Source organism: Coregonus clupeaformis, unplaced genomic scaffold (genome assembly GCF_020615455.1).
Source record: "Coregonus clupeaformis isolate EN_2021a unplaced genomic scaffold, ASM2061545v1 scaf1246, whole genome shotgun sequence".
NCBI lineage: Eukaryota > Metazoa > Chordata > Actinopteri > Salmoniformes > Salmonidae > Coregonus > Coregonus clupeaformis.
In genome coordinates this window covers 82,501-102,603 of record NW_025534700.1, presented here as the reverse complement: position 1 = coordinate 102,603, position 20,103 = coordinate 82,501, and the positions used below count along the sequence as shown (strand labels likewise).

The window sequence follows — 20,103 nt, the reverse complement described above, 5'->3', positions numbered from 1 at the left end:
AACAGTGTTTACCAATCCTGGGACATCAATGGTTACATTGTAACTATGCAATAGACTACAAACATGATTTAACTAGTTAAAGGCTGATTTATAATTCATATATACAGAAACAGAATTTTTAAAACAGTACACTACACTTCCTATGCATCATGTAAATACTCTAAAACTGGTTCATCTCACTAAACCGGTTCATCTCACTATCTAATTTCCTTCATCTGCATTGATCTGAGGACACTGGATAGGTGTAGTATTTCATCAAATGAGACTTAATTTCAACCAGTAGAGAATGTGAAACGCTTTATTGAAAGAAGTTCATTATCCAAGTGTTATAAACACATAATACATGCATTATAAATATAATTGTAATATATATTCTAAATAGAAGTTAAATCTGTACTTCAATGCACATCTGGTGTGCATTATAAAAACAGAGGAAGAAAGAGGAGGTGGGGAGAGAGGTGTGAGAAAGAGGAGGTGGGGAGAGAGGTGGGAGAAAGAGGAGGTGGGGAGAGAGGTGGGAGAGAGAGGAGGTGGGGAGAGAGGAGGTGGGGAGAGAGGTGTGAGAAAGAGGAGGTGGGGAGAGAGGTGTGAGAAAGAGGAGGTGGGGAGAGAGGAGGTGGGGAGAGAGGTGGGAGAAAGAGGAGGTGGGGAGAGAGGTGTGAGAAAGAGGAGGTGGGGAGAGAGGAGGTGGGGAGAGAGGTGGGAGAAAGAGGAGGTGGGGAGAGAGGTGTGAGAAAGAGGAGGTGGGGAGAGAGGTGGGAGAAAGAGGAGGTGGGGAGAGAGGTGTGAGAAAGAGTGTCAAAGACAGAAAGGGAAAGAGGTAAGAATAGAGGAGCAGGGAAGACAGCATATGATTAATGAATTACAGTGCTACTAGGGAAGACAGCATATGATTAATGAACTACAGTGCTACTAGGGAAGACAGCATATGATTAATGAATTACAGTGCTACTAGGGAAGACAGCATATGATTAATGAATTACAGTGCTACTAGGGAAGACAGCATATGATTAATGAATTACAGTGCTACTAGGGAAGACAGCATATGATTAATGAATTACAGTGCTACTAGGGAAGACAGCATATGATTAATGAATTACAGTGCTACTAGGGAAGACAGCATATGATTAATGAATTACAGTGCTACTAGGGAAGACAGCATATGATTAATGAATTACAGTGCTACTAGGGAAGACAGCATATGATTAATGAATTACAGTGCTACTAGGGAAGACAGCATATGATTAATGAATTACAGTGCTACTAGGGAAGACAGCATATGATTAATGAATTACAGTGCTACTAGGGAAGACAGCATATGATTAATGAATTACAGTGCTACTAGGGAAGACAGCATATGATTAATGAATTACAGTGCTACTAGGGAAGACAGCATATGATTAATGAATTACAGTGCTACTAGGGAAGACAGCATATGATTAATGAATTACAGTGCTACTAGGGAAGACAGCATATGATTAATGAATTACAGTGCTACTAAGGAAGACAGCACATGATTAATGAATTACAGTGCTACTAGGGAAGACAGCATATGATTAATGAATTACAGTGCTACTAGGGAAGACAGCATATGATTAATGAATTACAGTGCTACCCTAATATTCTCTCAGGTCATCACAATTACATAATAGTGTCTCTAGCGGTGTCTCCTAACAGCCTTGGGCCCCCAGTTGGCCAGAAGGTGATCTTAAGAGCGGGTGAGATGGACTGGACTGGAGTTTGGCACCCATCAAAACATACCTGCAGACGAGAGACAGATGGAGAGAGAGATGGCATGTTATTCTAACACTGTCAGTCATCATCATCATCATCAGGAGGTGAAATGCAAAACTGACCTTGTATCATTATCTCTGGGACTACTACATCTATATCTGTATTTCAATGTAAAGCATCTCTTTAATAATACTCCCTGTTGACCCGACCAAGTGACCTCTCACCTCTGATCATGCTGTGCCCTCTGTGTAGCCAGTTCAGATGCGGGAGGGGTTCACCGACACAGCTGATATCACCTAGAGGATTTAGGGAGAAGGGGGGAGGGATGAAGTGAAGGAGAGAGACTGTTATTGAGACAATGTTCAACAGGAATCTCTGTGTGTGGCCTCACCTGGTGTCCACACTAAGTGGCTGCAGAGTACTTTATACTGGAAAACACGCACAGACACAGGAGGACAAACAATACAGTGTAGTTATATAAATAATGGAGTGTCTTACTATTCTCCATGGTTGGTCCTCTGGCCTGTCCTTTTGGAGGTGGAAGGAGCCACAGTTCTACACCTGAGCCTGCTTACTGCACAATCCATCAATCAGATTGAGTGTGTAGGTGTGGGTTATAGGGTGTCTAATTGTTTTCAATATGGGGGACTCTTAAAAGAGCCTTTGGTTGTGCATAGTGTAGTCTGTGGTGTTGCCAGGGAACAGCACCCTTCGAAGAAGTAGGAGGTGAAGATCTCCCGCACACGGATTGCCTCCTGTGCCTCCTGTGCTGCGTTGTTGGCCCCCATCCTGGTAACATCCTGCAGAGCAGCAGACCTCTCCTCTGGCACACGGCGGCGAGCTGCAGGTCCCCTCCTGGTCCTCGCGTCCATCCTCATGATAGTTATGCAGGACACAGGAAGCCTTCACACACAGGCCTGAATTCCCCCAGGAGGCAGTCCCAGTTGGCCCTGGTCACCCAACCTTGCAGTGCCCTACACAGTAACTGAAGGCAATCGTTTTGAAGGAATCTCCAGTTACAAGGTATCTGCAGGAATATGGAAGATAATGCCATTATTAGACTTTTTACATCACCAGGTCATTGTGGATTACTAAAGTATCATATCCCCTTATAACAAATCATGATAACATTGGATAGATAGATGCATGTGCAGCACGTGACAATAGCAGGATCATATCAAGGATAGAATCCCAAATGAACACATAAATACCACTTGAAGCTTGATCATTTGAACCAGCTGTGTAGTGCTAAGGCAAAAAAACGTGCAACCCCTTCGAGTCCCCAGGACCACAACAGAGAACCACTGCTCTTCATCGGGACCTCTTCATCTGCAGACAGGCTTTCACTGCTCTCTGTACCTGAGGACAGAAAACCTCACAAGAAACAGACTTCACTATACTAAAATTAGACCGCTCTGAATATTATGTTACTGTTATCTCCGGCCTCACTTCTAGGGACTGGAACTACACAACAGAACCTGCCCTCTCCAGAACAGCCTACTCTCTCACTTTGGCAGATGGGGCTGCTATCCTTTCACCCTCCTCCATGGCTATTAGCTAGCTACCTACAAATGCATTTGGGAGTTGTTGTTTTTTTACAGTGATAAATACATCAAGTTAGCTAGCTAATATGAAGTTAGGTAGCTGGTCAAATGTAATTCACTTAGCCAGCTACCTATACAGTATGTAAAGTCGGCTAGATAGCTAGCTACGTTAGCAGCTCATTTGAGTTAGCATGCACTGTAGCTAGTTAGCTAATAATACATCGTGTTTTTTTTTTTACATTTTCAAAATGTATTTACTTACTTGAATAGGTTCACCCAGCCATGTGGACGATTGGAAACAGGACAGCAAAGTTCGTTGTTACCAGAGCGGTTTAGAGCATATTACTACTATTTACCTGTGAATAACCAGACCTTCATTCAAACTTGCTATGCTGAATTCTTGACGCCCAGTCGAACATGCTGCCAGCAAGCGGGCCAACGCACGGAGCATTACAAGCTAACCTGGCCGAACGCTCGTTGCAAAATAAATGTACACACACACGTTATTCAATCATTTCACCCACAGTGTTAGCGAGCGTCTACGTGGCCAGGCGCTAAAATAAAACTCGGTTCTATTTGTGACTCTCGATCCGCTGCAAGTCCTCTCCTCTCCCATCTCCTCATTGGTTTTTAGGAGCATCTACCGACGTGGGTGATTGAAAGATGAACTGAGGTCCACACTCCAGTCCAGTTGGTGGTGGTAATGCACCTTAAAGTTGGTTGCCAACCGACATATAAAGTCCAAAGAAGAAGCCGCAAACATGTCTCTATGACATTTAGAATAAGAAATCAGGTCGGCTCTATATGTGGTAACTATATCTGAAACATTCCACAACGTTTGGCGACTGAACGTTGCCTTTACATTTACATTGTAGTCATTTAGCAGACGCTCTTATCCAGCGCGACTTACAGTTAGTGAGTGCATACATTTTCATACTGGGTATATTCATCAGGAACCAAACGGAAACAAAGCGGCCGAAACAGGGAGGGACTAACCTGAACTTGTCCAGTTTGAAACGGTATTTTTTGTTATAGGTATAGCTACACACCAGGTCACTGCAGCAGTACGAGACAGATTTCGGGGACTCGAGGTAAGGGTTTTCTAACTATCACTCCCTCCAGGAAATACACGACGCCGCTGTTCTGGTCACTGACGGATTTATTCTTCTACTAAATTCTCCACCGTCATCAATCCACCGTCGAACTGTTTAAATACATTTCAACACATGTACAAAACACAAGTTGGCGTTCACGTTACAGAAACCTTGCACGTAAATATGCGCGACAAATAATTAACATAATGAACATACCTCGCTGGCTGCACACAACTGAGAGGGAAATGGGTCCACTTAGAAACAAGAATACTTGTAAATAAACACGTCGTTAATTTAACTTATCTTTCAGAGTACTAAACTTTACCGCCGCTACTTTACCGCGATGTCTGGAACTTGTCACCACTAAAAGCGTCCCAACAAAACATAGAATGTACAGATAGTTCCTATCACATAAATACAAGCGAAATCAATATTCAAAATACAAGTTGTACAAATAATAATGATATTATGTAAAACCTATGAATAATGACATGAATAACATTAATAATGACATGAATAACATTTATGGCAGTTAAACTTTGAAAGTCCCATGTTGCAGTGCTGCTGAGAGACTCATGCAGAGGCCCAAACTTTACAGTGGAGCACGGAGTCCATCTTGTGGTTAAATTTGGGTACTGCACACCATGGTTATTTGCTCTTTAGAGAGAGCATATAACAGAGGCGCGCTTTCTGTGCCACTGGCCTCAATCAGGTCGGCCAAACGCAGATAATACCGCACCGGCGCTGAAGTCGTTCATTCACTTGAACTCAACTAGCGAACACACTATGTCTGGAAGAGGCAAAGGCGGCAAGGGACTCGGAAAAGGAGGCGCCAAGCGTCACCGCAAAGTTCTCCGCGATAACATCCAGGGAATCACCAAACCCGCTATCCGCCGTCTGGCTCGCCGCGGCGGCGTGAAGCGTATTTCCGGTCTGATCTACGAGGAGACCCGCGGTGTCCTGAAGGTGTTCCTGGAGAACGTGATCCGTGACGCAGTCACCTACACCGAGCACGCCAAGAGGAAGACCGTTACCGCCATGGACGTGGTCTACGCTCTGAAACGTCAGGGACGCACCCTGTACGGTTTCGGCGGTTAAACGCACTCTCTTCGGAACCTCAACACCCCGACTCGAACCCAAAGGCTCTTTTAAGAGCCACCCACATCCGCTTCAAAAGGGCCCATTCCATATAGTGTTCTATATCGTGGAGCTCCGCCCCATAGGGGAGCTATGCTCCTAGTGGTTTACCCTCTGCCCTAGGGCAGAACAGCCTGAAGCAAATTTATGCACACACCTACAGCCAATAGGAGTACAGGTGTCCCTATATAAGGAACCCCGTTCCATCAATCTGCCTCCCATTATCTTCAGCGACTGGACTAGAGTGAAGAAGCCTAAGAAGACTCAAGAAGAATTTCGTCGTTGACTGCCAGCCGTCAACGTCTTCTAAATGAGCACACCGAAATATCCACCCCCAAAGGCCCTTTTCAGGGCCCTTTGTCGTTGTACTTCCATGGCCACTGCGGACCCCCCACGACCTATGTTTCGTGTGCTTGGGACCGCAGCACGCCAAGGACGGTCTCGACAACCCTCCTAATTGCGCCTCCTGCGCTCTCCTTCCCTATGAAGGAGAGAAAGCAGCGCTGTGCGTTTTTCAAGGAGGATGTCCTCTTGATGATGCAATGTCCGTGCTCGCCTCTGGCTCAGAGGCATCAGCGGACAGTGCGGAATCAGAGGATGACAGGGAGAGCGCCGAGCCGGATGTCCCAGTGGGGCAATCCGGAGCTCTGGCGCCAGCCTTTAAGACCCCCTTTCCATCGGGAAGCGTGAGGTCTGAAGGTTCCCTGTGCGAGGAAGACATGAGCTCTGTTAGGTCAGAAGCTCTGTCCTTCGCGGCAGCCTCTCTGCGTTCGGACTTTCCCGAACTCATTGAGAAGGCGGCCACTCGACTGGAGATTGCGCTGCCCCCACCTCCCCCTCCGATGGAGGTGGATTTGATGGAGGGCGGCCCTACTCCAAGCCGAGAAGGGCGGCTGAGCCAATGGCTCCAGCCTTGCCCTCTCTTGGCAAATATGTCGAGGGCTCGTGGGGGGCACCTCTGGCGGCGCGTTCGCCGGCCAGAGTGTACACCCCATTCACCAGAGTGGCTGGATATGAGTGGGCAGCTAGGGGAATCCCCAGGCTCGAAGGCGCCATGACGGCGTTCCTAGTGCCGGGTTCGAGTCCCTGGGCAGCCTCCAAGAAGGCCACCCTGCCAGCACAGAAGGACAGGTTCACAGCCCAATTGGCTGAGAAATCCTTCACGCTGGGAGCCCAGAGCGTTGCGGCGGCGAACAACATCGCCCTCCTCGCGGCCTCCCTGTCCCGTCTCACAACGGGCAGGTCTGAGATGACCAGCGAGGAAGTGGAGGAGGCCTCCAGGATTTCCGGAGCCATCCTCCACCTGACGCAAGCGGTTGCTATATGTGCGGGCAGGACCATGGCCACCTCGGTGGTCACGGAGCGGCACCTCTGGCTGTCGATGACGGCTATGAAGGAGACCGACAGAGCATCCTTGCTCAACGCCCCCGTCTCCAGCGAAGGCCTATTTGGCCTCGCTGTGAAGGACGCCACAGAACGCATCGCCAAGCTGGACGAGGAGAGGAGGCACCTGGCGAAGCATTTGCCGCTGGCAATGAAGGCCAGCAGAGCCCCAGCCAACCCGTCCACCTCTAACGCCCCCAGTAAATCCGCTGGGAGGCGAAGGGCCAGGCGACAGACGCACACCCCAGGCGGCAGGAGAGCGGGCTCGGCCCCTCCAGCAGCGACGGTGACGGCGTCGGTTCCGCCGGCAAGAGAGGTCGTCCAGAAGCCAGCCTGGCAGCACCAGAAGGTCTCCCAAAAGAGGCGGCATCTTTGACGAGGCGAGGGGGAGAGAGCAGAGGACGGCCCGGCGCGTGACGCAGAGGGGCCTACTGTTCCCCCCCACCCCACTGTTCAGGGCGTGGAGGGCTGTTTTTATAATTATGTGAATAAAGAGATGATTCTCACTGACATTGTCAAAGAAGGACATTTATTCCATAAGGTTAAGAACACTTCACGTTCTATGTCTCTCCCTCACCATCTTGAGTGTAGCTCAACCCACTTAGAGTGTGTAGCTGAGCGCGCTCAAGAGAGGAAAAGGGTAAAGGTAGCAAGGCACTGCCTTGGCTCACCTAACAAAGATCTCTTACTACAGACTCCTAGGAGCTCTGTAGTAAAGGTCTCTCATAGCAGGCAGCTGTCTCTGTCCCAATGTGACATGAAAGGCGCAGCCGCTAGCCGGGAAGAACGCCTTGCTGCAGGCTAATGCCTCAGCCGGCGCAGTTCAGACCCGTGCGACGTTCACGGAGAGCGGGAATACCAGAGTTACAAGTGTAACCAAGGTATGGACGCCTCCGGTCTATCATGAACGTATCAATACCCAGGGCTCTGAGCGCAGCCCACCACTCACTGAGTGTGTTGTTGAGCAGCCGCATGAGACCAGTAAAGAGGTGTTATGGCACCACCGTGTGGTACCAGTCAGAGATTACACCTTTCAGACTCAGATGAGTACTGTAATGGATGGGTCTCATGGCAAGCGGCAGTCTCAGTCAGACAATGACGTGATGACGCAATCGCTATCCGGGGGAGAGCGCCGTCTCAGGTTAATGCCTCAGACAGCGCAGTTCAGAACCGTGCTGCGTTCACGGAGGGCCGGATTACTGGAGTTACGGGCGTAACTAACGTATCAAGGCCTCCGATTCACGAACCAGCTGATGTTTCCTCTCCCCTTTCGAGGGGGCCCCCTGGGCTATTCCACCAACTCAGTGCTGGGGAATAGCGGCGGCAAGGGCCATAGAGGAATACAGGTCCTTCCTACTGGACGTAAAAGAGCTTCGTGCACGTCCGCTTTCTCTGCATTGCTGGCAGTGGCAACGAAGCTGTACCCTCTCACGCTGGCTAGAACAGACGTTAGAGAAGGGTTATGCCCTCCAATTCCATCGGACCCCACCCCCGTTTCGGGGAGTGGTGGAAACGCGTGATGAAAACGCCGGACAAAGTAGCCGCTCTGATATCAGAGATCACGGAACTTTTGGCGAAGGAGGCGGTCACAGTAGTTCCCCGAGAGCAAAGGAACAAAGGGCTCTATTCGCCCTATTTCCTAGTGCCCAAAAAGACGGGGGAGTGAGGCCGATTTTGGATTTACGCATTCTCAACGAGACATAACCAAACGGCCCTTCCGAATGCTGACGACAAAACGTCTACTGGAATGTGTCCAGAAGGGAGACTTTTGTACAAGCATAGACCTAAAGGACGCGTACTTTCATGTGCCGATTCAATTTCGCCACAGAAAGTTTCTGCGGTTCGCCTTTCAAGGGGTGGCGTACGAGTTCACGAGGATGCCGTTTGGGTACGCCCTGGCACCTCGAACGTTTTCCAAATGTGTGGAGGCGGCATTGGAACCGCTGCGTCGTCAAGGGATAAGGATATTAGCCTACCTAGACGACCTGCTGGTTCTCGCCCCGTCAGCAGAGCTGGCGTTCACGCACACGACACAGACAGTGATTCATCTCACGCGTCTGGGGTTCGCTGTGAATTGGAAAAAGAGCGCACCCTGGCCCAGTCATCAGATTGTCTACCTGGGACTACAGCTAGACACTGTAATGATGAGGGCGCGATCTCGGACCCTCGAAGGGCAGCATTGGTACTAGCCCTGAGGAAGTGTCGTCCGAATCACACAGTAACGGCGCTATCGATCATGTCACTTTTGGGTCTCATGTCGGCAGCCCACTCTGTGGTACCGCTGGGGCTTCTGCACATGCGCAGAACACAGCGGTGGTTCGCCCTAACTAAGACTAGACCCAGTGCGTCAACGTCATCGGTTGGTGGTGGTTCCTCTCTCGCTAAGAGCAGACCTGGACTATTGGAGGAACCCGTGCGTTCTCACGCACGGAGTCCCGATGGGCAAGGTGTCATCCTACATTCCAGTGTATACAGATGCCTGTCTAACTGGATGGGGAGGGACATGTCAGTCTCAAGCGATAGGTGGTGCATGGCCTCAATCAGGTCGGCACATAAACCTCTTGGAGTTGGAAACGGTTCGACTGGTTTTGAACCACTTCGCGTCTACCCTTCGGGGGTCGCGATGTGTTGGTTTGGTCAGACAACCGGACCACAGTAGCTCACATAAATCGCCAGGGAGGGGGTCAGGTCTCCTGCCCTCCACAGGGCGGCAGAGGAATTGTGGCTGTGGGCTCACAAGCACCTTCGCTCGTTGAGAGCAGCGCACATTCGGGCTACTTGAACGTAGGGGCAGATCTCATGTCAAGAGGGGGTCCTCGAGACGACGAGTGGTGTCTGCACCCAGACATTGTTCTCCAAATTTGGAAACAATTCGGGAGAGCCGAGGTGGATCTGTTCGCGTCACGTGTGAACGCGCAGTGTCCCCTATGGTTCTCCCTGAGACAACAGGACGAGCCGCCATTGGGAAGAGACGCGTTCGCGCACTGCCCGTGGCCGAAAGTTCTCCTGTATGCATTCCCTCCGCTGTCTTGCATTCTCCCACTGCTAGCCAGGGTGAGATCAGAGGAGCTAACAGTGATACTGATAGCGCCCGATCGCCCGGGGGCTCCGTGGTTTGCAGAGATGAGTCAGATGTTGATTGTGCCACCTTGGACAATTCCACATCGACGAGACGCGTTGAGCCAGGCGGGAGGCGCGATAGGGCAGTGGCCCATAATCGGCCAACCACTGAAGGCTTGGTTCCTGAACGGGACAGGTTGAGGCGCCGTGGGTTATCTGATGCAGTGATCAGAACCATACAGAGCGCTAGGGCCAGTTCCACTTCCAGGATGTACACAAGCAGATGGAATGTTTTCTCACAGTGGTGTAACACACAGGACGTAGACCCCATGAGCTGTCAGGTAGAGAGTGTGCTCTCATTCCTGCAGTTTATGTTTGATAAGCAGAAATCGCCCGCCACCATTCGAGTGTTTGCAGCGGCAATTTCAGCTGGTCATGAAGGGTTTAACGGGAAAAACCTGTTCAGTCACCCATTAGTGAAACGTTTCTTATTGGGAACGCGACGGCTTAGGCCAATGCCTAGAGCTACGCTGCCCCGATGGGATTTGGCTTTGGTTCTCGAAGCGCTATGTAAGTCGCCGTTCGAGCCATTGAATCAAATACCCCTCAAAATGCTGTCTATCAAGACGGCGCTGTTGCTCGCCTTGACTACCGCTAAGCGAGTCAGTGATTTGAGTGCACTGTCGACGAGACCCGACTGCCTTGCCATTAATGGCGATTTGAGCAGAGCGGTGTTACGTCCTAACCCGGCATTTGTGCCGAAGGTTATTAACAGTGCATATAGATCACAGACCGTGGAATTGTGGGCTTTTTATCCCCCTCCTCATGGGGAGAGGAGTGAGAAAAAGCTTCATTGTCTGTGCCCAGTACGCGCTTTGGCGTGTTACGTTGAGCGCACAGCAGCGATTAGGTCATCGCCTCAGCTGTTTGTGTGTCACAGTGCGGCTGCATTGGGTAGACCACTTTCTAAACAGCGTTTGTCTCATTGGCTTTGTGAAGGCATTGAGACGGCGTCGACGGCGCGGGGCAACAACCGCCTCAGGGTATTAAAGCGCATTCCACTCGTGGAGTAGCAGCTTCTACTGCCCTCTTCAGAGGTACAGAGGTAGTGGATATTTGTAGAGCGGCGTCTTGGTCGACACCGTCTCCTTTTATTCGCTTCTATCTGTTGGATATGTCTTCTAACTCTTTGGCTCGATCTGTACTCAGCGTGGCTGAAGGGAGATCTTGAGAAAGTAACAGAGAAAGAAAGCAGGATTGTGACCATGTTCATAAATCCGCTTGTATTAGAAGGAACATATTATGGCACGGTTTTCCCAACTCTTTAGCTCGGTCGGCATTCAGCAGAGCTGAAAGGCGATTTTGAGCTAGAAAGGAGAGGACAGAGCAGGACCTGGGACAGGTTCCAATCAGGTCCGCCTTGGTTTGGAAAGCGTGTTATGTCAGGAAGAGGCTTTTCAACTTTCAAGCTCGATTGCACTCAGCATAGCTGAAGGAGAATCTTGAGCTAGAGGAAAGAGAAGCAGGACGATAGACAGGTCTCTATCAGGTCCGCTTTGGATGAAAGGCTATCTGTGGCATGTCTCTTGACTCAGGGTCAGTACATAGAGACATGTATTGAACTGACAGAATGTGAGTTCTATATCGTGGAGCTCCGCCCCATAGGGGAGCTATGCTCCTAGTGGTTTACCCTCTGCCCTAGGGCAGAACAGCCTGAAGCAAATTCATGCACACACCTACAGCCAATAGGAGTACAGGTGTCCCTATATAAGGAACCCCGTTCCATCAATCTGCCTCCCATTATCTTCAGCGACTGGACTAGAGTGAAGAAGCCTAAGAAGACTCAAGAAGAATTTCGTCGTTGACTGCCAGCCGTCAACGTCTTCTAAATGAGCACACCGAAATATCCACCCCCAAAGGCCCTTTTCAGGGCCCTTTGTCGTTGTACTTCCATGGCCACTGCGGACCCCCACGACCTATGTTTCGTGTGCTTGGGACCGCAGCACGCCAAGGACGGTCTCGACAACCCTCCTAATTGCGCCTCCTGCGCTCTCCTTCCTATGAAGGAGAGAAAGCAGCGCTGTGCGTTTTTCAAGGAGGATGTCCTCTTGATGATGCAATGTCCGTGCTCGCCTCTGGCTCAGAGGCATCAGCGGACAGTGCGGAATCAGAGGATGACAGGGAGAGCGCCCGAGCCGGATGTCCCAGTGGGGCAATCCGGAGCTCTGGCGCCAGCCTTTAAGACCCCCTTTCCATCGGGAAGCGTGAGGTCTGAAGGTTCCCTGTGCGAGGAAGACATGAGCTCTGTTAGGTCAGAAGCTCTGTCCTTCGCGGCAGCCTCTCTGCGTTCGGACTTTCCCGAACTCATTGAGAAGGCGGCCACTCGACTGGAGATTGCGCTGCCCCCACCTCCCCCTCCGATGGAGGTGGATTTGATGGAGGGCGGCCCCTACTCCAAGCCGAGAAGGGCGGCTGAGCCAATGGCTCCAGCCTTGCCCTCTCTTGGCAAATATGTCGAGGGCTCGTGGGGGCACCTCTGGCGGCGCGTTCGCCGGCCAGAGTGTACACCCCATTCACCAGAGTGGCTGGATATGAGTGGGCAGCTAGGGGAATCCCCAGGCTCGAAGGCGCCATGACGGCGTTCCTAGTGCCGGGTTCGAGTCCCTGGGCAGCCTCCAAGAAGGCCACCCTGCCAGCACAGAAGGACAGGTTCACAGCCCAATTGGCTGAGAAATCCTTCACGCTGGGAGCCCAGAGCGTTGCGGCGGCGAACAACATCGCCCTCCTCGCGGCCTCCCTGTCCCGTCTCACAACGGGCAGGTCTGAGATGACCAGCGAGGAAGTGGAGGAGGCCTCCAGGATTTCCGGAGCCATCCTCCACCTGACGCATAGCGGTTGCTATATGTGCGGGCAGGACCATGGCCACCTCGGTGGTCACGGAGCGGCACCTCTGGCTGTCGATGACGGCTATGAAGGAGACCGACAGAGCATCCTTGCTCAACGCCCCCGTCTCCAGCGAAGGCCTATTTGGCCTCGCTGTGAAGGACGCCACAGAACGCATCGCCAAGCTGGACGAGGAGAGGAGGCACCTGGCGAAGCATTTGCCGCTGGCAATGAAGGCCAGCAGAGCCCCAGCTAACCCGTCCACCTCTAACGCCCCCAGTAAATCCGCTGGGAGGCGAAGGGCCAGGCGACAGACGCACACCCCAGGCGGCAGGAGAGCGGGCTCGGCCCCTCCAGCAGCGACGGTGACGGCGTCGGTTCCGCCGGCAAGAGAGGTCGTCCAGAAGCCAGCCTGGCAGCACCAGAAGGTCTCCCAAAAGAGGCGGCATCTTTGACGAGGCGAGGGGAGAGAGCAGAGGACGGCCCGGCGCGTGACGCAGAGGGGCCTACTGTTCCCCCCCACCCCACTGTTCAGGGCGTGGAGGGCTGTTTTTATAATTATGTGAATAAAGAGATGATTCTCACTGACATTGTCAAAGAAGGACATTTATTCCATAAGGTTAAGAACACTTCACGTTCTATGTCTCTCCCTCACCATCTTGAGTGTAGCTCAACCCACTTAGAGTGTGTGAGCTGAGCGCGCTCAAGAGAGGAAAAGGGTAAAGGTAGCAAGGCACTGCCTTGGCTCACCTAACAAAGATCTCTTACTACAGACTCCTAGGAGCTCTGTAGTAAAGGTCTCTCATAGCAGGCAGCTGTCTCTGTCCCAATGTGACATGAAGGCGCAGCCGCTAGCCGGGAAGAACGCCTTGCTGCAGGCTAATGCCTCAGCCGGCGCAGTTCAGACCCGTGCGACGTTCACGGAGAGCGGGAATACCAGAGTTACAAGTGTAACCAAGGTATGGACGCCTCCGGTCTATCATGAACGTATCAATACCCAGGGCTCTGAGCGCAGCCCACCACTCACTGAGTGTGTTGTTGAGCAGCCGCATGAGACCAGTAAAGAGGTGTTATGGCACCACCGTGTGGTACCAGTCAGAGATTACACCTTTCAGACTCAGATGAGTACTGTAATGGATGGGTCTCATGGCAAGCGGCAGTCTCAGTCAGACAATGACGTGATGACGCAATCGCTATCCGGGGAGAGCGCGCCCGTCTCAGGTTAATGCCTCAGACAGCGCAGTTCAGAACCGTGCTGCGTTCACGGAGGGCCGGATTACTGGAGTTACGGGCGTAACTAACGTATCAAGGCCTCCGATTCACGAACCAGCTGATGTTTCCTCTCCCTTTTCGAGGGGGGCCCCCCTGGGCTATTCCCACCAACTCAGTGCTGGGGAATAAGCGGCGGCAAGGGCCATAGAGGAATACAGGTCCTTCCTACTGGACGTAAAAGAGCTTCGTGCACGTCCGCTTTCTCTGCATTGCTGGCAGTGGCAACGAAGCTGTACCCTCTCACGCTGGCTAGAACAGACGTTAGAGAAGGGTTATGCCCTCCAATTCCATCGGACCCCACCCCCGTTTCGGGGAGTGGTGGAAACTGGTGATGAAAACGCCGGACAAAGTAGCCGCTCTGATATCAGAGATCACGGAACTTTTGGCGAAGGAGGCGGTCACAGTAGTTCCCCGAGAGCAAAGGAACAAAGGGCTCTATTCGCCCTATTTCCTAGTGCCCAAAAAGACGGGGGGAGTGAGGCCGATTTTGGATTTACGCATTCTCAACGAGAGCATAACCAAACGGCCCTTCCGAATGCTGACGACAAAACGTCTACTGGAATGTGTCCAGAAGGGAGACTTTTGTACAAGCATAGACCTAAAGGACGCGTACTTTCATGTGCCGATTCAATTTCGCCACAGAAAGTTTCTGCGGTTCGCCTTTCAAGGGGTGGCGTACGAGTTCACGAGGATGCCGTTTGGGTACGCCCTGGCACCTCGAACGTTTTCCAAATGTGTGGAGGCGGCATTGGAACCGCTGCGTCGTCAAGGGATAAGGATATTAGCCTACCTAGACGACCTGCTGGTTCTCGCCCCGTCAGCAGAGCTGGCGTTCACGCACACGACACAGACAGTGATTCATCTCACGCGTCTGGGGTTCGCTGTGAATTGGAAAAAGAGCGCACCCTGGCCCAGTCATCAGATTGTCTACCTGGGACTACAGCTAGACACTGTAATGATGAGGGCGCGAATTTCGGACCCTCGAAGGGCAGCATTGGTACTAGCCCTGAGGAAGTGTCGTCCGAATCACACAGTAACGGCGCTATCGATCATGTCACTTTTGGGTCTCATGTCGGCAGCCCACTCTGTGGTACCGCTGGGGCTTCTGCACATGCGCAGAACACAGCGGTGGTTCGCCCAACTAAGACTAGACCCAGTGCGTCAACGTCATCGGTTGGTGGTGGTTCCTCTCTCGCTAAGAGCAGACCTGGACTATTGGAGGAACCCGTGCGTTCTCACGCACGGAGTCCCGATGGGCAAGGTGTCATCCTACATTCCAGTGTATACAGATGCCTGTCTAACTGGATGGGGAGGGACATGTCAGTCTCAAGCGATAGGTGGTGCATGGCCTCAATCAGGTCGGCACATAAACCTCTTGGAGTTGGAAACGGTTCGACTGGTTTTGAACCACTTCGCGTCTACCCTTCGGGGTCGCGATGTGTTGGTTTGGTCAGACAACCGGACCACAGTAGCTCACATAAATCGCCAGGGAGGGGTCAGGTCTCCTGCCCTCCACAGGGCGGCAGAGGAATTGTGGCTGTGGGCTCACAAGCACCTTCGCTCGTTGAGAGCAGCGCACATTCCGGGCTACTTGAACGTAGGGGGCAGATCTCATGTCAAGAGGGGGTCCTCGAGACGACGAGTGGTGTCTGCACCCAGACATTGTTCTCCAAATTTGGAAACAATTCGGGAGAGCCGAGGTGGATCTGTTCGCGTCACGTGTGAACGCGCAGTGTCCCCTATGGTTCTCCCTGAGACAACAGGACGAGCCGCCATTGGGAAGAGACGCGTTCGCGCACTGCCCGTGGCCGAAAGTTCTCCTGTATGCATTCCCTCCGCTGTCTTGCATTCTCCCACTGCTAGCCAGGGTGAGATCAGAGGAGCTAACAGTGATACTGATAGCGCCCGATCGCCCGGGGGCTCCGTGGTTTGCAGAGATGAGTCAGATGTTGATTGTGCCACCTTGGACAATTCCACATCGACGAGACGCGTTGAGCCAGGCGGGAGGCGCGATAGGGCAGTGGCCCATAATCGGCCAACCACTGAGGGCTTGGTTCCTGAACGGGACAGGTTGAGGCGCCGTGGGTTATCTGATGCAGTGATCAGAACCATACAGAGCGCTAGGGCCAGTTCCACTTCCAGGATGTACACAAGCAGATGGAATGTTTTCTCACAGTGGTGTAACACACAGGACGTAGACCCCATGAGCTGTCAGGTAGAGAGTGTGCTCTCATTCCTGCAGTTTATGTTTGATAAGCAGAAATCGCCCGCCACCATTCGAGTGTTTGCAGCGGCAATTTCAGCTGGTCATGAAGGGTTTAACGGGAAAAACCTGTTCAGTCACCCATTAGTGAAACGTTTCTTATTGGGAACGCGACGGCTTAGGCCAATGCCTAGAGACTACGCTGCCCCGATGGGATTTGGCTTTGGTTCTCGAGCGCTATGTAAGTCGCCGTTCGAGCCATTGAATCAAATACCCCTCAAAATGCTGTCTATCAAGACGGCGCTGTTGCTCGCCTTGACTACCGCTAAGCGAGTCAGTGATTTGAGTGCACTGTCGACGAGACCCGACTGCCTTGCCATTAATGGCGATTTGAGCAGAGCGGTGTTACGTCCTAACCCGGCATTTGTGCCGAAGGTTATTAACAGTGCATATAGATCACAGACCGTGGAATTGTGGGCTTTTTATCCCCCTCCTCTTGGGGAGAGGAGTGAGAAAAAGCTTCATTGTCTGTGCCCAGTACGCGCTTTGGCGTGTTACGTTGAGCGCACAGCAGCGATTAGGTCATCGCCTCAGCTGTTTGTGTGTCACGGTGCGGCTGCATTGGGTAGACCACTTTCTAAACAGCGTTTGTCTCATTGGCTTTGTGAAGGCATTGAGACGGGCGTACGAGGCGGCGGGGCAACAACCGCCTCAGGGTATTAAAGCGCATTCCACTCGTGGAGTAGCAGCTTCTACTGCCCTCTTCAGAGGTACAGAGGTAGTGGATATTTGTAGAGCGGCGTCTTGGTCGACACCGTCTCCTTTTATTCGCTTCTATCTGTTGGATATGTCTTCTAACTCTTTGGCTCGATCTGTACTCAGCGTGGCTGAAGGGAGATCTTGAGAAAGTAACAGAGAAAGAAAGCAGGATTGTGACCATGTTCATAAATCCGCTTGTATTAGAAGGAACATATTAGGGGCACGGTTTTTCCAACTCTTTAGCTCGGTCGGCATTCAGCAGAGCTGAAAGGCGATTTTGAGCTAGAAAGGAGAGGACAGAGCAGGACCTGGGACAGGTTCCAATCAGGTCCGCCTTGGTTAGGAAAGCGTGTTATGTCAGGAATAGGCTTTTCAACTTTCAAGCTCGATTGCACTCAGCATAGCTGAAGGAGAATCTTGAGCTAGAGGAAAGAGAAGCAGGACGATAGACAGGTCTCTATCAGGTCCGCTTTGGATGAAAGGCTATCTGTGGCATGTCTCTTGACTCAGGGTCAGTACATAGAGACATGTATTGAACTGACAGAATGTGAGGTCATCTATCTGATTCAGATAGTATGACCTTTATATTTTGTTCCTGCCTACTAATCTATGGATTCATAGAGTGAGTAAGGCGGTCTGTTGGACACTTAATGTAGAATGACTGATGTCATTCCATTAGTGGACGATAGTGTTATCACAGAATATTGAGGCACGGCTATCTGTTGGTACAGATTAGCACGGCGTCTATTCTGATGATCTGCCCACTAGCCATTGGCATTGCCATTTGAGCTAGATGGGGCGGGTCTATAACCAATGACGCGGTATATTGTGACGCCCAAGGGGTTTTTTAGTCACAGTACGGCGGGAATTGGTTGCAGCCATTGCTGGGCTTGACCTTTTTCATTTTTAATGGGAAGTGTTAGGCTCGGCAGGGAGTACATTTTGGAGCGTTTCGCTCCGCCTTAAACCACTAGGAGCATAGCTCCCCTATGGGGCGGAGCTCCACGATATAGAACGACTAGTTACCGGAGTGTAACTCCAGTTCTATGAGTGGAGCGGAGCCCCATAGGACTTAAGGCCCTACCGATCCTCTCTAGTCTCGCTGAAGATAATATCTCGGGAGGCAGATTGATGGAACGGGGTTCCTTATATAGGGACACCTGTACTCCTATTGGCTGTAGGTGTGTGCATAAATTTGCTTCAGGCTGTTCTGCCTTAGGGCAGAGGGTAAACCAATAGGAGCAGAGCTCCCCTATGGGGCTCCGCTCCACTCATAGAACTGGAGTTACACTCCGGTAACTAGTCGTTTTTCTTCTTCAGTATGCTATTTAGTAGGAAAGTATGAGCCACTTCGAGTGGACAGGGAGTATTAATTAGAGGATTCTAATGTCCCTTCCAGTTTTAGCGCACAGATGGAGGCCTATATCTGATAGTGGCAAAGTGTAGTGACGTTGTTATTTTGGGTCAAGCAATAGTGGAATTTGGACAACATAAAGCCACCATGAGTCGGTAGACGTGGCTCGAAAAGAGGGGGACAGCGCGCACACACACACACACACACACACAGTCCAAAATGCGAGCCCTATGTCTGACGGTGCCAAAGTGGGCAATTCTATCACCAGCATTATTTGGCACAACAATCGTGCCATTTGGACAACTATCAAAGGCCCCCTTTTGAAACACACAATCCCCCATCGGTCATAGAGCATAGGCTATAGAGAGGAGGGAGGGGGTGAGGACCCGCGCGCGCCCTCAATTGTCTTTGTTCGGGAAGCTAGCCTCTGAGCGGAAGGCTCTTTTGAGCACTAGAGCTCCACTGGGCAAATAGCAGGGGCGCCTACGAGCAAGCAGGGGAGTGTCCACTGCCGCTGACTTTGCTTAGCTTCCTCTTCATTAGACGGGTAAGCGCCCTTCACCCCCTCATTCGTTTCTGAGAAGCAACGAGACGTCATCATGCCCGAGCCAGCAAAATCAGCGCCCAAGAAAGGCTCCAAGAAAGCCGTCACCAAGACCGCAGGGAAGGGCGGCAAGAAGCGCAGAAAGTCCAGGAAGGAGAGTTACGCCATCTACGTGTACAAGGTCCTGAAGCAGGTCCACCCCGACACCGGCATCTCCTCCAAGGCCATGGGAATCATGAACTCGTTCGTGAACGACATCTTCGAGCGTATCGCCGGAGAGTCCTCTCGCCTGGCCCACTACAACAAGCGTTCTACCATCACCTCCAGGGAGATCCAGACCGCCGTGCGCCTGCTACTCCCCGGTGAACTTGCCAAACACGCCGTGTCCGAGGGCACCAAGGCCGTAACCAAGTACACCAGCTCCAAGTAAACAGCGCATTTGGACTGCTCTACTAACCCAAAGGCTCTTTTAAGAGCCACCCACTCTGTCAGTAAATATAGCATTTCCATTGCCACCGAATGAATGCGCAGGGGTGCTGCGTTACATTGTATCAATGTTTAACGGGCGCCGCACTCGGAGAGAGAGAGAGAGAGAGAGAGAGAGAATGTTTAACGGGCGGCGCGCGCCGGCTCGGAGAGCGGCTACATTGTATCATTTCCCCCGCCCGTTCCAGCGTAGGGGTTTAGCGCGCCTTTTTTGTTGTCTTTGCACGCTGAATAGTAAGCCATGTTTGTCGGCCTCCATTCCAGGTGAAGGCAATGTAAAATGGCACCATTTGACAAAGAGTGTAAATAAATAAAAAAGCAGTCTGTTGGGTTTGAATTGATAGAAATGCCTTTTGTCGTTTATTGAGCGGATAGTCATTTTGAGTCGACTTCCTGAATCGGTAGGACACGGACGGAGTGAATGGACGCTCCATCATTGGACTATACCCTAATGATGTGAATGAGAACGATAATGGCAAGAATAAAAAGGGGGTGAATAATCCCGTCTAGGAAGAATAGGAGTAGGCCTATATATATATATATATATATATGAATTTAGCCCTTTTTGCCAACGGGTCATTTCCGGTCCAGGTCGCATCATACATATATAGTCCCCTGTAGCTCAGTTGGTAGAGCACTGCGCTTGCAAC

The 20,103-nt window shown here is 51.4% G+C and overlaps 2 protein-coding genes and 1 long non-coding RNA gene across 4 annotated transcripts in view; 2 read left to right on the top strand and 1 right to left on the bottom strand.

Moving 5' to 3' along the window:
- Positions 1-1,542: 1,542 nt before the first annotated feature.
- LOC121558347 lies at positions 1,543-3,483 on the bottom strand. 2 transcript variants are annotated; one of them, XR_006659393.1, is made up of 4 exons: positions 2,946-3,483; positions 2,233-2,761; positions 1,959-2,030; positions 1,543-1,761 (listed from the first exon to the last, which is right to left on the bottom strand). It is a non-coding gene; the product is annotated as an uncharacterized LOC121558347 (long non-coding RNA). The 2 variants fall into 2 exon arrangements; XR_005998510.2 differs by lacking the exon at positions 2,946-3,483 and having other exon boundaries at positions 2,233-2,835.
- A 1,671-nt stretch (positions 3,484-5,154) lies between these two features.
- The window catches only part of LOC121562321, a 33,236-nt gene continuing 18,287 nt past the window's right edge, over positions 5,155-20,103 (top strand). Inside the window, exons 1-2 of the mRNA XM_045217832.1 lie at positions 5,155-5,451; positions 9,230-9,238. Coding sequence (XP_045073767.1) covers positions 5,159-5,451; positions 9,230-9,238 — 302 coding nt within the window. The 5' untranslated portion in view covers positions 5,155-5,158. The remainder of the gene's footprint in view (positions 5,452-9,229; positions 9,239-20,103) is intronic.
- Positions 19,008-19,463, top strand: LOC121566757 (histone H2B). Its single transcript, XM_041876671.2, has one exon. The coding sequence runs from the start codon at positions 19,023-19,025 to the stop codon at positions 19,395-19,397; it is 375 nt and encodes a 124-aa protein (XP_041732605.2). The 5' UTR covers positions 19,008-19,022; the 3' UTR covers positions 19,398-19,463.

Bases quoted from the DNA above. Each gene is read 5' to 3' on its own strand.
- LOC121566757 (XM_041876671.2), top strand. From the start codon at position 19,023: ATGCCCGAGCCAGCAAAATCAGCGCCCAAGAAAGGCTCCAAGAAAGCC.